Source organism: Salminus brasiliensis, chromosome 20 (genome assembly GCF_030463535.1).
Source record: "Salminus brasiliensis chromosome 20, fSalBra1.hap2, whole genome shotgun sequence".
NCBI classification, from domain to species: Eukaryota; Metazoa; Chordata; class Actinopteri; order Characiformes; family Bryconidae; genus Salminus; species Salminus brasiliensis.
Window position 1 is genome coordinate 32,134,598 of NC_132897.1, and position 17,325 is coordinate 32,151,922.

Consider the following 17,325-nt stretch of genomic DNA (forward strand, 5'->3'; position numbering starts at 1 on the left):
GTAGTTTAAGCTACAGTATTTTTGTGGTTTAAAAAGTATTTTGGCTTATACTTTTATTAATTTAGCCACTTCTACTCAACTTATATCAGTAAAGTCCAGCTACTCAGTGACAGTGATGGACAATCATTCATTCTTAATGAAAAAACACTGCAAGCTGCATAAAGTCAGTAAAAAAAAGATGATATTTTGATTTTCTCCAGTGCTTCGGTTGGACAGTCGCTGGCTGTAAAGACGTATTACTCATTAATTCTTTCATGATCTTTTTTTCTTCCACTCTCAGACACACTTAAGCTACCGCCGGCTCAAATGAAATGGGTTGTTTTTCCTTCCCTTTGGCGTGTAGCTACTTTTAGCTTCCAGAAAAAAAAGCCATAGCTCATTATTGGCTAACATCATCAAAACAGATCAATGTGGAGCCAGAAAGGTAACTTGCAAACTCGCCCACTTGCTCCTTGTGGTCTCATGGGTGTGAGAAGATGTTACAGGATGAAAATTGCAATAAGAAAAAAAGTGCATTTTCAGCACTACACACTGAAGAAGTCATGTCACCTGGGACTGAACCTCGTTATGGTTTAATAGCTTGATTCATCCATCAGTACATTGTTTTTGCTTAAACAGTGATATAACACACCACCTATGGTTTAAGGAAATTAGTTTGTGCTAGTATTGCACAATATGCTGTTCATTATTGCAATACTGGCCTCTGCAGTAGTTACTGAAATGTGTAAATAACAGGATTGTGCAATCCATCTAAATCTGGTTTTCAAGTATTTGTGACAATTAATAAACATTCATTCGGTTAAACACAGGGAAGGAACAGTACAGTATAAAACAAAACAAGATAAAACTTCGTTGTACAAAAATTGAGCTCCAAACTCACAGACAAATAAAACTGAAAACAAAAAAAAACTGTACTTAGAAAGAGTCAGGGGAAGCTGGCAGTTTTTGTAAATGTGAACGTAAGCTGCCTTTTCAGAGCAAACAAAGCTAACCGGTAAGTTGGCTCCTACACAAGGCCTTTACCTCTTACTGAACGATGTATTAACATGTTAGGGTATCAGAGAAATATATTTGTATCAGATAGAGAAGTTAACATCTAACCAACATCAGCTAGAGTACTTAACATCTAGCATACATCAGCTAGAGTCTAACTAACATCAGCTAGAGAAGTTAACATCTAACCAACATCAGCTAGAGTAGTTAACATCTAGCATATATCAGCTAGAGTCTAACTAACATCAGCTAGAGAAGTTAACATCTAACCAACATCAGCTAGAGTAGTTAACATCTAGCATATATCAGCTAGAGTCTAACTAACAGCAGCTAGAGAAGTTAACATCTAACCAACATCAGCTAGAGTAGTTAACATCTAGCATATATCAGCTAGAGTCTAACTAACATCAGCTAGAGAAGTTAACATCTTACCAGCACAAGCTAGAGAACTTATCTATCTAGAGAAGTAAGATCTAGCTAACATTAGCTAGAGAAGTTAACATCTAACTAACATTAGTATGCAAAGTTAAGATCTAGATAACATTAGTTGAAGTAGTAAACATCCAGCTAACCTCAGGCAGATTAATTAACGTAAAGCTAACACCAGTTAGAATCAGATAAAGTAATTAATTTCTGAAATATTTCACGTATTATGCCAAACCTTATTTTCTCCATTTCTTAAGGCGTAATAACGTAATTGTGAGCCAAACATGTTTATTTAGCACTAGTCGAAAGTTAACTGCCCTCATTTGCATTGACATTCCTAGTAGATAACCCAAAACTGGCCACAAAACTTTGCAAAATGTTTTGTATATATGTTCATGTCATATTAATGGCTTGGCAATTTAGTTAAATTTAAAAAGGGGAATTTCACAATCACAATATGCAGAAGTATGATCTCAGTGTGGTATTCCTTCCTTATGGTGCAGCCCAATTCTGTACCACGTAGGTACAGCCCAAACGTCTGACATCACGCTGCAGTCAATAAGTATTTTTGTTCGCTCCTCTGCTTCTCTTGAGTCTCTGTCAGAGCTGCTGCCCTCTCCGGGCAGGAGGGCACTTTGCAGGCCTTGTAGAGTATAACGAAGAGGATGAGAATGAGTACAGCTACTACTGAGTTGCACACAATGGCCACGATGGCCGCCGCAGACAGGCCAGTCCTGAGTTCCATCTCCATAATGACCAGTTTGTTCCAACAAACAAAGGCTTACAGGTACCTCAGCCAACCAGATCTCAGCCTCTCACAGCGAATACATAGAATTCCACACAGTGTTTCTGTGTTTCTTTAGAGGGGCAAAATAACACATTGTCCATCGATGGAGTGGAGGATCCATCAGTCACAACTGCTGGTCCAATTTTCAGCTGGTCCTGACAGTGGGCCTTTCTGGAACTGTGTGTGGTCTGAGCTTCGTTTGACCCCTGAAAAACAAACAGACGATTTAGTAAAACCAGCACGCTCTGCCTCATAAGACTGATTATTAATCTGAGAACTGAATCTGAATCCATTATTGAGTGTCTGCCTGAAGCTGCTCTAATTGAAGACATTTGAAGTCGAAAATGAATCGCGTCAAAATTCAGCAATAATTGGATGGTCTCAAACTAATTATACCGTGCCAACCCACTAATATGTGAAAACAGTCGTGCTGTTTTGTGAGACAATTCCATTTAAGAGGTGAAATTATTATGCTGTAGACAGAACTCGCGCCTAGGAGGAGGTCCTGTGTTATCGGACAAGGATGGGTGAGCAGAATTCTATCGCTTCTTTCTAGTTTCACTCTTAACACTGGCTCGGAGAGTGACGGACAGAGGAACTCCTCTGGGAAAATCTGGGTCATGCTTACATCAGCATACCTCTGACCAGGCTAACATGGCTCCGCCCTCTGGCTAGCTAAAGCTGAAGTTAAAGCTGGTGGGGTAAAGTGGGAGCCATGAGTAGGGCCTCCCGTTTACCATGCAATATAGCATCTGGGTGTGGCCAAGAACAAGAGGTCCTGTGCCGTAGTTTGGGACATTTCTGGACCGCTGCCCACACATACCCCGCTCTACCAGCATGGTGCCTAGCCAAATACTACGTGGCTATGCTAAAGAATTTAGGTACTAATTATTCTTCATTGTCTTATCCACTCTGTGCTGTGAACTTCCCCAGCGAATGACGCTACCACCACCATGCTTAACAGTCGGTACAGTGCTTTGAGACTAGAATGCTTCATCTTTACTTCCGACCACAACTGTAAATTTACCTTGATATTTTTAAAAACAAGTACCTTAAAGTGTGGTCTTCAGAGCCTCTGCCACTTTAACAGAGGCTTATCCCTGACTCCTCTGTCCTCTGTGTTTTTCCATACTCCTTTCATTCTGCCGGGCAAAGTATTCTGATATGTCGGTCCACTTGCCTTGTGCAATCAGACCGATTTCAAATTACAATCACGGCCATCACTGGTGAAACCAGCCTGCTGAAAACAAAAATAATGTCAAGCACCCTTGTGCTCCTTTGACTCAGACAGCAATGCGACATGAAGCGTTCACTGGAAGTCCCACTTTGGCTGAACCCTTTAGGTCTGCATGAACGACTGCGCTAATGTCCCACTGATGTTGGTAAAAGCCTATATTGCAGCACTGCCTAACTCAGCTGCCATTGCTGTGCAGCTCATAAACACCTTCCAACTCATCTTCACACACAGAACCGCTCCCACGAATGCTAAAAGTGACTCTGCTAATGAGTCAAAATGAGAGCAGCAGTTCGCTGACCCCCCCGAGAACGCAGACATGGACTCATTAAAGAGCCATTAAACACTCATTCCGGTTGGGCGCAAAAAAACGGCGTCCTCTGCAAAAACAAGCCCGTTTGGCAGCTCAGCGCTGCACGCTAAACGAAGATTGATAAGGGCCCCGCGAAGACTGAATCCATTTTACTGCGGGGTGATGCTTGCATTAAGTCAGGATTTTTTGCTTACAAGGCCGAATGAGATTCAATCACAGACATTTCACTCGGCCTCAGAGCAATTCCCCTCCCACCTCCCTGCCAATTTCACAGCCTCCGCCGTTATTACTGAGTCTGGAATGAGACAAGGCGGGAGGGAGATTGAGGAGGATCGCTCAAGTTACATTCACTTTCTGCCTGTGTCTCTCTGCATCTCGCTCTCTAGCTCTCTCTCGTTTTATGCGTAGTCATACGCAGAGTTTGGAGCTCAGGTTCAGAGTTACACAGTGTGCACTTAGCCCAGTAAAACTGACAGTCACCAGACCGTACAGAACTGACCCAAGCTGGGGTTTTTTCACAGCTTATCTTTGTTTACTTCTTTATTTAACCATTTTAAGGGCTTACTGTTATCTTTATAATGACTACAATTACTGGCCTGAATCATGGACCATGAATGCCAGTAATGTTGCCGTTTGGAACCAAATATAAACACTGGCCAAAGAGAAATGAGTACTACAGCTATATAATAAATTGGTTGGTGGTGTGTTTCGGTGTTTTAAAGGAGAAATCATCTGGAGGAGGGCTGAGAAAGTCTCACCTCAGGAGCCAGGGTGGAGCCCTTGTGGAAAATCTCAATCCCCAGCAATATGCTCTGGATTTTGCCTTTGATTCTAAATGAAGACGAGTCATATGGGCAGGGAGAGATGAGGGTACTCAGAGATGTATAGCCTTCACAAGTCCAAATGTTTGTGGACACCCCTTCTAGTGCATCCAACTACTTTAGGTTACACCCACAGCTCCTTCTTTCCCTTTCTGCACATACCAGGGACACAAACGGCTTTGCAAATTGCCATTGCTTTTTACAGTATCGTCCAAGCTTAATCCTGAGATAGAAATCTGAAATAGAATTTATCAATCTAAATCTTCAGTTACGCTTTGGAATTGCCTATTCTGCAACCGAACGAGAAACAGTGGCTTAATTCAAGAAAGCTCTCCAACTAAAAGATCTTGATTCTTCTAAAAACAACTAATCTGAGGCATTTTTGATCAATACTTGTCCAAAGTTCACAAAATGTCTCTGATCAGTCCACATCAATACCTACAGCAACTTTACAGAAAACAGCACAGCCTGTTAGGTAAAGATTAGCATGCGTGCAATTGATGCAAATGGTCAAGGTTCGACCTTCTGTGGAATCTCCTGCTTTATTTATGAGCATGTGTAATGAGTGCAAAAAGGATAGATTACAGAGGCTGGGACTGAAGCAAAACAGGAAAAGGACAACAGGACCAATCGGCCTTTTGTCCACAGTGGACTGACCAAGCCTACGCATCCACAGCGGCGTACAAAAACCAGCATATTCTTGGTGTTCTGGTTTCCCTGCCCTGCTATTGACAGTGTCATTGGCGTGGGTTGTATTGATTCTAGACGTTGTATACAGCAAAAAATATATATCCTTATTTGCATGTTCTGCTTACAAGTTCACTTCCAGCTCAGTAACCCTCTATTTTGTAGGAAACAAACTAGAAAACATCAAGCAGGAGTGACTGTATAAAATCTCTACTGAGAAATCTACTGCTCCATACAGAAGAGTTAAAGTTATGTTTTTTTTATGGTCAAGGCAAGTGGATCCCAAGAATCCTTGAAGGTCCTTCAAACCATTAGAGGTTTACAAGGAGTGTTGAAAACCCCATTTCTTTGCAGGTCACAAAATAATCCGAAGTTACTTAAAATGTAATGTTGTCAAATTAACTTAAAGTAAAGTAAAGCATCTCCTGTGAAGTTACTGTTTGGAGATACATGGTTTTGGAGATCTTTCCGCTCCAAATGCATCGGCTGGCCTAACTAACAGAGTTAGGGTTGGGGTTGTACAGCATGAAAATGGAAAAGTGGAATTCCAGGACCAGGAATTTTTTGAACATTTTTGAATAGCATGTCTTTTGATACACAGTTTAAAAGGTTTTTTGTTTAGTGTTAAACTCCGAAAATCAGATCTGCCGGTAGACCTGGTTTAAGAGTTCTTTACATACAAGGAAAACCTTTTGTAGACGGTATATCTGTATACCACAGATTGAAGTACATCATGGATTTTTTTTTATTTTTATTAAAGTGCATTCCCCTTATTTTTACACAGTCTTGGTGTTATCTTGACCAGCTTTGTGAAGAGCCACCTGGCTGAGCTGCTTTTCCAACAGGATTTAGGTAGACACACATAAAGTACTTGGAACTTGTAAGCACACTGCATGTCACACTGCAAGTTCTGTTTAGCAAAAAAACAAACTTGACTGAAGAAAAAGCATGTTTTAAATGATGAAAGCAGGTTTGGGGTAGAAGACAGTAAGGAACAAAAGTTGGGTATGAAGGTTGTACAGTGTAAAAAGTTTCTTTAGGAAGTATATAGCATATCTTTAAAACTGTCTACATTTCTACATGTACTTAACTCAAGTGGTCAGTGGTCAGTGAGAGCGTCTACCTGTAATTAACTCTATATAACATTAGAATAAACCAAAGTAAACATAAAGTCAGTGGTCAGTGAGAGCGTCTACCTGTAATTAACTCTATATAACATTAGAATAAACCCAAACAAACATAAAGTCAGTGGTCAGTGAGAGTGTCTACCTATAATTAACTCTATATAACATTAGAATAAACCCAAATAAACATAAAGCCAGTGGTCAGTGAGAGCGTCTACCTGTAGTTAACTCTATATAACATTAGAATAAACCCACATAAACATAAAGTCAGTGGTCAGTGAGAGTGTCTACCTGTATTTAACTCTATATAACATTAGAATAAACCCACATAAACATAAAGTCAGTGGTCAGTGAGAGCGTCTACCTGTAGTTAACTCTATATAACATTAGAATAAACCCAAATAAACATAAAGTCAGTGGTCAGTGAGAGTGTCTACCTGTATTTAACTCTATATAACATTAGAATAAACCCACATAAACATAAAGTCAGTGGTCAGTGAGAGTGTCTACCTATAATTAACTCTATATAACATTAGAATAAACCCAAATAAACATAAAGTCAGTGGTCAGTGAGAGTGTCTACCTGTATTTAACTCTATATAACATTAGAATAAACCCACATAAACATAAAGTCAGTGGTCAGTGAGAGCGTCTACCTGTAGTTAACTCTATATAACATTAGAATAAACCCAAATAAACATAAAGTCAGTGGTCAGTGAGAGTGTCTACCTATAATTAACTCTATATAACATTAGAATAAACCCACATAAACATAAAGTCAGTGGTCAGTGAGAGTGTCTACCTATAATTAACTCTATATAACATTAGAATAAACCCAAATAAACATAAAGTCAGTGGTCAGTGAGAGTGTCTACCTGTATTTAACTCTATATAACATTAGAATAAACCCACATAAACATAAAGTCAGTGGTCAGTGAGAGCGTCTACCTGTAGTTAACTCTATATAACATTAGAATAAACTCAAATAAACATAAAGTCAGTGGTCAGTGAGTGTCTACCTATAATTAACTCTATATAACATTAGAATAAACCCACATAAACATAAAGTCAGTGGTCAGTGAGAGTGTCTACCTGTATTTAACTCTGTATAACATTAGAATAAACCCAAATAAACATAAAGTCAGTGGTCAGTGAGAGTGTCTACCTATAATTAACTCTATATAACATTAGAATAAACCCAAACAAACATAAAGTCAGTGGTCAGTGAGAGTGTCTACCTATAATTAACTCTATATAACATTAGAATAAACCCAAATAAACATAAAGTCAGTGGTCAGTGAGAGTGTCTACCTATAATTAACTCTATATAACATTAGAATAAACCCAAATAAACATAAAGTCAGTGGTCAGTGAGAGTGTCTACCTATAATTAACTCTATATAACATTAGAATAAACCCACATAAACATAAAGTCAGTGGTTAGTGAGAGTGTCTACCTGTAGTTAACTCTATATAACATTAGAATAAACCCAAATAAACATAAAGTCAGTGGTCAGTGAGAGTGTCTACCTATAATTAACTCTATATAACATTAGAATAAACCCACATAAACATAAAGTCAGTGGTTAGTGAGAGTGTCTACCTGTAGTTAACTCTATATAACATTAGAATAAACCCAAATAAACATAAAGTCAGTGGTCAGTGAGAGCGTCTACCTATAATTAACTCTATATAACATTAGAATAAACCCAAGTAAACATAAAGTCAGTGGTCAGTGGAAGTGTCTACATCTGAAACTTTATATAACTTTATATGGATTGCTTACTTGTATTTATTTATTTTATCTATACTTGTATTTATTCTATTGGGTCTACTTTTTTAATAAATGGAAACTTGCTGCCTGGATAAACTGCTTTAGATATATTTGATATATATTTGTATACATATATTTGCTCAGACGTCTTGTTGGATGGCATCTTAAGAAATATGATGAAGATTCAGGCCTGAACTTCATTCAAGGTTGTGAAGAACATGCCCTGGATCGAGCACGTCCAACGTGGACCGCTGCAGCATCTGAAGTCAGACGAGAAACCAAGCCTCCACAGAGGAGGTGCTGTCAATAGGGGGGTTGTCTGAGCTGGCATCGCAGGGACAATCAGCCGATTGTTTGTGCCCCACATTGTGAGCTGTGGGGTGCTTGGGGAATGTGGGGATGAATGCTGAACAGCTGTGAACTAGCAGTCAGAGACCAAGGAGAGGAGCTTACTGGTTCCTGAAGAGACCCTGAACTTATGAACATGATAACTCTCAATTATTTTTGACAGCCATTGTGAAACCTAGATATCATATCTCTCCATTCAGATAACAAACACTCACACACACTCACACACACACACACACACACACTCACACACACTCACACACACACACTCAGGTTTGTTTTCCTGCCTTTGTGGAGAATGCCTCACATTGTTAGCATTAGCCATCCTACATATTCATGAAGAAGCTCCAAACTTACAGACATGATAGCTTTCGGGCATTTTCACAGCTTCACATGATGTAAAGACTGTAACTCTCAATTCAGTAAGTTTGTAGTCCTGTGCTAGGTGTCCCCACTTTGCAGGCAAATGTCGGCGGTTAGGTCCCCAGACCTGCGGTTCACAACACGACCCCACATCCCAGTAAAGTTACTGGAGAACATGACTTCCTCGCCCTGAGGTGCTGTTTAGTTATAGGACTGCATTTACAAGCACAAGTAAGTCGGAAATGTGAAGTAATTTCGGTCAAATGTCGAAAAAGAAGAAGAAGCCGTGAGAAGTACCTGAACTCGTCCCTCACTTCAGCAGTTTGAACGCAGCCCAACTCCGACAACGGGCAACTCCGTCGACTAGCTCTCCCAAAAGGCAACACTAGTGTGAAGAAACTGGTGGGAAAGCCATATTTAACCCTCTGGGGTTTTACTCAGCCTATTTCTTCATTAAACGTTGGCCCGTTATCGCCAGAAACGACGAGCAGCTCCTCGCCGCCCTCACTCTCCCCCAACCGACCGACCCGACTGACTGACTGACTCTCTGACTGGCACGAGAGACGTTATTCCCCCCCCCGCCCGTTTTCCAACAAGACCCGCCCCCCCCCCGCCAGGATTGGCTGAGGCCGTCGCGCCCGCCGCTCCGCATTGGCCAGCGATGGGCACTCTGAGCAGGAGGGAGGCGGGGCTTGTCGGAAAACGGGTGGGATTCGGATTCAGTGTGCGGTTGTTTGTGCTGGGAGGCGGTAACGGTTCAGGCGTGGTGTTGTTTGTCTCCTGTGTCTGGCTGGCGTTTGCCTTTAGGAGTCTAAAGTCATAGAGTCTCTAAACTGTTCGCGATGATTTTATTAAATATTAAAAACTAAACTAATGAGCGCGAGAACAACGCAGCCCACACATCATGTATGCAGTGTTAAGCATGGCACTCCCCCAGACTCCCACATTGCTCGTGCAGCCTTGCATGGCTCCAGTACTCCAAAACTGTGGCAACTATGCATGTGTCTTTTTTTTTTTTTTTTTTTTTTTTTAATGTTTTTAATTTGTCAAGTCTCTATTAGTAAGAGTCTGAGAATTGTAGGTCTAGTACTATGGCTTGTTCACAGTCATCGTTAGGAGAGGTCAGGTGATGTCAATTTCAAAGCTGACTCCTCAACCCTTATCCCAACAATTCACAGCTATGGGCTCCTATAAGCAGCTGCCTTACCTCTAGAAAAGTGAAATAGCTGAGACCTACAAAGCAAGCAGATAGCCAAGTGTATATATATATATATATATATATATATATATATATATATATATATATATATATATATATATATATATGTATGGGCATTTTACCTTTATTTAAACAAACTTTAAAATATTATGAGAAGGAATATAGCTAAACCAATAAAAGTGAGCACATGTATTTATGTCTGTCATGTGTAAAATGTAATTAATTATTACATATTAATATTAATTTTCTTGAAAATTGCAATTTTCTTGTGAGACACCCTATGCCCTAATAGCTGGTATCAGTCAAAATATCTTAACAGTTAAAGAGAGACTTTCCTACTCCTCTATGCAGAATGCTTTCAGCTATGGTAGGAAAATTCTATATATGTTTCATTTCTATTTTATGTAAATATATCTCTATAAAGTAAAGTCATAAAAAGGTTTTTAAAGCTATGTCTGTAGTTGCACTGGAATGGAGATGAGAAACACTGAATTACATTTTACAACTGGAACTCATTTTCAAGGAGTGTGTATCCCCACCCAAACATAACGCTCAATGCTTCCCCTGACACAGACCTAATATCAAACCACTCTGCACTTTGTACCTTTTATCTGTAGCAGCTTCCAGCCACAAGCAAAGAGTCAGAGAGACGCTGAGATCCTATTATGAGAAAATAAAAACAACCGCAGGACTCTCAGGCACGCGTACATATCAACAGTAAATGGGGAGTGTGTACGACTCAAAAGATGATGGGGAGCTGAAGAGCTATTACCTCCCTCTCAAATGCCTTACCCGGATACAGTCCACACCAGACAGGCACACACACACACATATATAAAATATAAAAACCTGTGTATAATCTGATATTTCTGTAATCTGATAATTAACAGCTTTCAGTAAGGATGATGCATAGTGCGTAGTTTTAGTTTTACGCCCGATCATTCACGTGACTAGGATCTAGACTGTATCCTGATAAGATTTCAGCCACATGCATTCACCCTGGGTAGTCAAATGTGTCTCCGGCCAGTCAGACTGATCTAATCCAGATCCAAATCTAATCACTCAAACCACTTCAGGAGGCGGTCTGAGACGTATGACGAACTGGAGACGCAATTGACTACCAAGTGTAAACGCATGTGCTGCTCCTTTATTGTTGCCCCTGAAATCAGAGAAGGTTCTTGGAAAGTTCTACAAACTGTCTCTACAGCCCAGAGAAGGCTTTCTACTAGATTGTGTTGGAGCACTCCCCAACTCATCCCAAAAGTATTGGATGAAGCACCAACCATCCTTCCAGAAACCACAGCTCCACTGCTCCACAGCTCAATGCCAGTCAAATCACAGTATGGCCGATGCATGTGACTGTGGTGTACTAGCTTTAGGCTCTAAGCTATACTTGGAAATACACGCCCACCAAGCCAAATTTACTCTCTAATGTCTTGATGTACGACCATCAAGACGCAAGTTCCCACTCGTTTTTGGCTCCGGCTTCGTGCTCATGGCTAGAAGCAGCAGGTGTTCAGAGAGACTACTCAAGTGATCATGGTCCCTATCTGTCAGAATATTTAAAGGTATAGTTTGCTGAAAACTGTTTTTGACTATGTAGTTGACCTGCAATGACCTGTCCGGTGTCAGAAGTTTGCTTCTTTAGTTTTTGCTATAAGACTAACAAGCAGGCCAAGTATTCAGCTTGACTATGAAGAGCAGTAGCAGCTCTCCTGAAGCCTGGATTTGGCCTGTACTGAACTATTTTCGAGGCAAGCGTGCAATGATTCAGTCACTGTGCTAATCATTACACCGTAAGCCTCCAATGCCTTGTAGCTCCAGTGCAGAGCTATGAGTTGTTTGCTAACTTATGTAACCTTCCCACCAGCAAAAGATGAAGCCATCTTCATGTGGAATGGGATATTCCCTCTGCTTCCTTCTTCTTCTCTGAGGATCTGAGAGACGGTAGCGGAATACTAATTTCCGAAAGCGCTGTGTTCTCTGAGATAAGACGTATTCGCTAACGAGACGGTATAATGCGCTGCCCTCTGAAAAGACTTCTGGCTGTTTGTGTGATATATATTTACAGCCATCAACAGACTGTCAGCCATGCAGATTGACAGGACTATAAATGTGACAGTCCAGCATGCAGTTTGTGTGTATGTGTGCATTCTGTTTTACTCACTTTGTTGGGACCCACTATTCTCATCATTAAATATCATAGTAAACAGGTAGGTTCTGCTGTTGTAGACATTTTGCTGGTGTTCGTAAGGATGTTTTATGTGAAACGCAACCTTAGTTTAAAACACTAAATGTTTGTGTAGCTGTATGGACTCAATCAAGAAGAGAAATATACAATTTTGTTAAAGCTTTTATTGAAATTATTTGATTTGTGGTCCAACTTAGTTGTTCATCATAACCTGAAACAAGCAGAAATATGTCAAGTTTACCTATATATATTATATACTAACACCATATAAGAACATACTTCATTATTAGATATTTACACTGTATACTAACATGATATAAGAAAATACGTCCTCTTCTATATACAGATTATATAATAACACTAATAACTAACAGAATATAAACAAATATAAACACAATATAAAAAATACTTAATTATTAGCTATACATATTACATACTAACACTGTACAAGAGAGTATTTTATTATATTAATATAGTATATTATTATTATATATTCTAATATTATTATATATTAACAGTGTAGGAAAAAGAATTCCCTTATTAGCCATTAGATGTATTATTCTATATTAAACTACTATATATATATATATATATATATATATATATATATATATATATATATATATATATATATATATATATATATATATGATATAGTATAATATTCTAATATATATATATATATATAGAGAGAGAGAGAGAGAGAGCAGACATTACCTGGTCAATCCAAGAGTTGAAGGCAGACACACGGGTGAAGACGGTGGGCTTCTTCTCATAGCTGCAGCCCAAGCCTGAGACAAAGCTGGCAATACCATGCACCTCCCAAATGCCCTCAGCATTCTTACAGTTCAGTGGACCACCGGAGTCACCCTGCAGGGCAGCAGAATTCAAAAATAATTTCAAGGAAATTCTAAAGTTTTAATACAAATAACATGCATAATTAAGTTCAAATTAAATTACTATTCATAATAAAGTTCATATAATATATATAACAAATTAAGTTCTAATTGAATGCATATTCAGGGTGAAGCCCAAAGAATAAGAATCTAAAAGAATAAGGATCTAAAAGCTCAGAATGAAGTTCTAATACACATTTAATTACACAATTGTTTATTTATTATCTTATGAGTGATTATATATAATGCAACCAATTATTAATGAGACAAGTGAAATAGATTTTAACCAGTATTTGGAGAATTGTGGAGAATTTCATTTGAATTGTGTATCAAACACACACACACACACACACACACACACACACACACACACAGGCTTTGATAGTGATGTTGATAAGTAGTGACAGTACTGTAAGGCAACAACTACTGATGGTGTTGAGCGCTGCCACTCACATTGCATCCTCCGACGATTCCATCTCCTCCAGCACACACCATGGTGTTCCTCAGAGCAGGACCCCACCAGTCGAACTGAGTGCAGGTGGTGTGGTCCACTACGGGCATCAGAGCCTGCTGAAGCTTATCGGAAATGGGGCCTCCAGCTGCAACACACCACACTTCTGTCTGAGCACTCTGACTGGTGTGGGTTAATGAGCACCTACAATCATCAATCCGTGTGATCATGATCTAGAAATCTAGTGCTATTGACTAAAAGGAAGAGTTAACACTTGTACGTTAGCTTGTCAGTATGTAGTATGGTAGATATAATAGCTAGGTTAGGCTAGGTGCTAGTTAGGCACATGGTTAAGCTAGTTAACATTAGCTAAATTGTCAGTAGCATGGTTGCTATAATGGCCAGCTAGGCAAGAAGTTAAGTTAACTAAGCCAGGCTGGCCAACCAGTATGGTCATGGTGTTCATGATGGCCATAATGGTCAACAAGCTTGGCATACTGGTTGTGATGGTCATGCTGGTGGAACCATCAAACTCAAAAATAAAAACATATCCTATGCTGGTGAAGATCCACACATACTTACTGGAGATTCTGCCCCAGCCAGTGATGTAGCAGGGGTAGTTGTTGGGCAGGACGGTTTCAGCTGCAGGCATGCAGGTCAGCTGCACAGTCTTGCTCAGGGTCACATGCTCGGACAGCTTAATCAGAGCCACGTCATTCCTGACCACAGAGATAAGTGTGAGACAGTGATAAGTTATTTTCAGTATGAAATTTCATAAATATATGTTGTACAGTGATGCCCTCAATTTTGTAGAATTTTAGCCTTAAAGCTCCATCTTGCTGGAGTACAGTTACAGATTGGAGTCCACCTGTGGTAGCCATCCTCTAGCACTCAGTTTAGTAAGTGTTCCTAATAAAATGGCCAGTAGGTGGTCGGTGTTCCTATGTCTTATTTTTCAGTGAATACAAATGAATAGTTTTAACAAAGCAGTAGTTTGGTGTCTCACCCAAAGGCCACAAAGATAGGGTTCCACTTCTCGTGCACCACAATCTTCTCAGGGCTGATGGCCTCGGACCCAGCCTCATCCTCCACCAGATTGTACTTTCCAACATACACACGGTAGGTGTTCTTTTCACTGCATGAGTGAAGGGCAGTTAATAAACAGAATAGCTTTGTATGCACATCACATATTTATGCTTCAAAATGTCAGATGTTAAAAGCTCTATTACAATTTATGTCTCAGATAAAGCTTAGATAAAAAAAATATAAACCCAAAATTGAGTTATATGAAAGAATATATTCAGGATACAGCTCTAATAAAATGAATATCTAAAATGAATCATATCCAAGGTAAGGTTATAATATACAGAGTACACAGAGTATACAGTATAATAGAGTTAATATCCAGAATAAATGTCTAAAAAGCATGATATATATATATATATATATATATATATATATATATATATATATATATATATAAATGATTAATTATTAATATCCAGAATTAACTTCTAAAAACTTAATATCTAGAACGAAGGTCTAATCCATTTTTATCTACAGTATGAAGTTTGAATAGAAAATGTAAACCTGGATGAGCGTGACTAAAGTTAATATCCAGAATTAAAATCTATTTCAATTTAAATCCAGAATATATTTCTAATACAATTACCATCTAAAATGAATACATAGATCTCACATTAAAAAAATACAGCAATAATTATTAGAAATATTATCATTTTTAACTTCTTCTATAATATCGAATAACGTATACAGTGTAGATATCCAGAAGGTATTCTATGTATAATACGAATAAAATACTAACATTAAAATGACACATCATTCATGCAGTGTTATACATGCATTAGCAAGGTGTCATACTTGATACAATGAGCAGCAGTCAACACCCAGTTGGTGGCGATGAGGGACCCTCCACAGGTGTGTCTCCACTCTCCATCTCGCAGGTACTGCAGAGAAATCTAAAGGGGACCGAGCACTTTCAAATCAGAATCAGCCAAAAACATGGAACGGTACTCTTTGATCTGTGGTCATGTCGACTCCTATGTCAAATAAAGCATGGGATATTCAACTTCGATCATGCACGTGCCAAAATGACCCACATGTAGTTTTCATGTCAAGCAGGTGAAAAGAAGAAACTAAGAATAGCAAAGGGAAAAGGGCTTTGGGCTGCAGACCTGCCAGGGCCAGCTGTGAGGTATGGCATCCACTCCGTTGACCACACGGGTAGTGAGGGGCTCGATGGGGGGTACCCCGCACCCCAGAGCTGAAAGAGAAGCACAGTATTGACTTGAAGGTGAACATCTACGGTGATTAAGGGTGTAGAAATGCTTTGATACATTGTGATGCCATAATAGACTATACTTCATAACTAAAACTAATGAAATTCAGACTATTTTTAAAAGAAAAAAGTAGCAGTATATTTGATTGCAAGCAAATATAAGAAGAATAAGAAAATTAAAGCTTGATCTAGTGGTTCTAAGCCTCTTGCTGTACTTTCTGAATAATAAAGGTGTCAAAAATACTGGTTGGAGCAATATTGGAGCAGACATTTTCCTACTTTTGGTTCCCTAAGGCACTAAGGAAGGTATTAAACACGGTTCTTTGGAGCACTGCCCTGGAAGAACTACTTTTAGCCCCACTGAAGAATGGATAGATGGCCAAAAGTAGGGTCTTCAAAGATCCTTTTCTGTAAATTAAATGTGCAAGTGTAAAGCGAGACATTGCTAACCGAAGTCTGAATCCTCCTTCCCTTCAGCAGAACTGCAAGAAACTCAGCAAAGGAAGCTCTGTGATGGTTCTGTGGACACCTGCACAGGTGCATTCTTACCGCTAGCGATGAGCACTGATGCCAAAACGAACGGGAGCATGATGACTTGGTTCTGCTGGCTCTCTGACCAGAGGAGCTGAATTATAAAGCTTGCCTTATCAGCTAAAGCCTCAGCGTCTCAGCGGACACAATGCCATCGGTCAGCCATTGGATGGACTAAATCAAACCAGTGTCCACCCCTAAAGAGTGAAATGCTTTATCAGCTCCTGGGCAGCTGGTTTCTAGGAATGTCTTCTCATGGCACATACATAAACACACACACACACACACCGCTACTGGTCATATTCGACAGTTTTTGACTTTAATCAGCAGTTTCAGTGCTGGAATATCTGCATTTCCTTGAACACTGCAGGTGCAGGTGGTTGCACATGTACCTCCATGCTATACTGGTGACCTGATTTCCAAAAGCCATAGAGTTTAATATTATACGTTTTGTTAATATTCATCATTTTAATATATTCAAATTTTGGGCACCCTGCAATGATCAGTACTGGCATAGCTAAGGAGTGTGAGTAGCTAGTATTTTCTGTAGCAGCTACCAGCTACTTTTAGCTCTTGCTTGTGGGATTTTCGCTCATCCTCCGCGTAGACGCCTTCCAGTTATGTGAGAATCTTGCACCGTCCTCCTGCACTGGCCTTTGGAGGGCCAATTATCCAATCCCCCTCCCATGTGAACTCCCCAGATCAGTAACAGTGCTCCAACACCAGGATGTAAATCTAGCTGTAGAGCTCCCCAGCTCAGATACACCAGCTAACAGACACCCTAACCCCTGAGAGAGCAAGGCTGATTGTGCTCCTTCTGACTCCGGCTGCTGATGGCAAGCGGCATGACCCGGGGTTTGAACCAGCG

At 39.7% G+C, this 17,325-nt stretch overlaps 1 protein-coding gene and 1 long non-coding RNA gene across 2 annotated transcripts; both read right to left on the bottom strand.

The window, feature by feature from the left end:
• Positions 1-2,171: 2,171 nt before the first annotated feature.
• Positions 2,172-9,395, bottom strand: LOC140541892 (uncharacterized). The gene is made up of 3 exons (XR_011977963.1): positions 9,168-9,395; positions 3,258-3,446; positions 2,172-2,412 (listed from the first exon to the last, which is right to left on the bottom strand). It is a non-coding gene; the product is annotated as an uncharacterized lncRNA (long non-coding RNA).
• A 3,029-nt stretch (positions 9,396-12,424) lies between these two features.
• ela3l (elastase 3 like) lies at positions 12,425-16,531 on the bottom strand. The gene is made up of 8 exons (XM_072664411.1): positions 16,476-16,531; positions 15,823-15,911; positions 15,509-15,606; positions 14,634-14,762; positions 14,210-14,346; positions 13,630-13,775; positions 12,998-13,150; positions 12,425-12,491 (listed from the first exon to the last, which is right to left on the bottom strand). The coding sequence occupies exons 1-8, from the start codon at positions 16,513-16,515 to the stop codon at positions 12,474-12,476; spliced, it is 810 nt and encodes a 269-aa protein (XP_072520512.1). The 5' UTR covers positions 16,516-16,531; the 3' UTR covers positions 12,425-12,473.
• Positions 16,532-17,325: the final 794 nt, after the last annotated feature.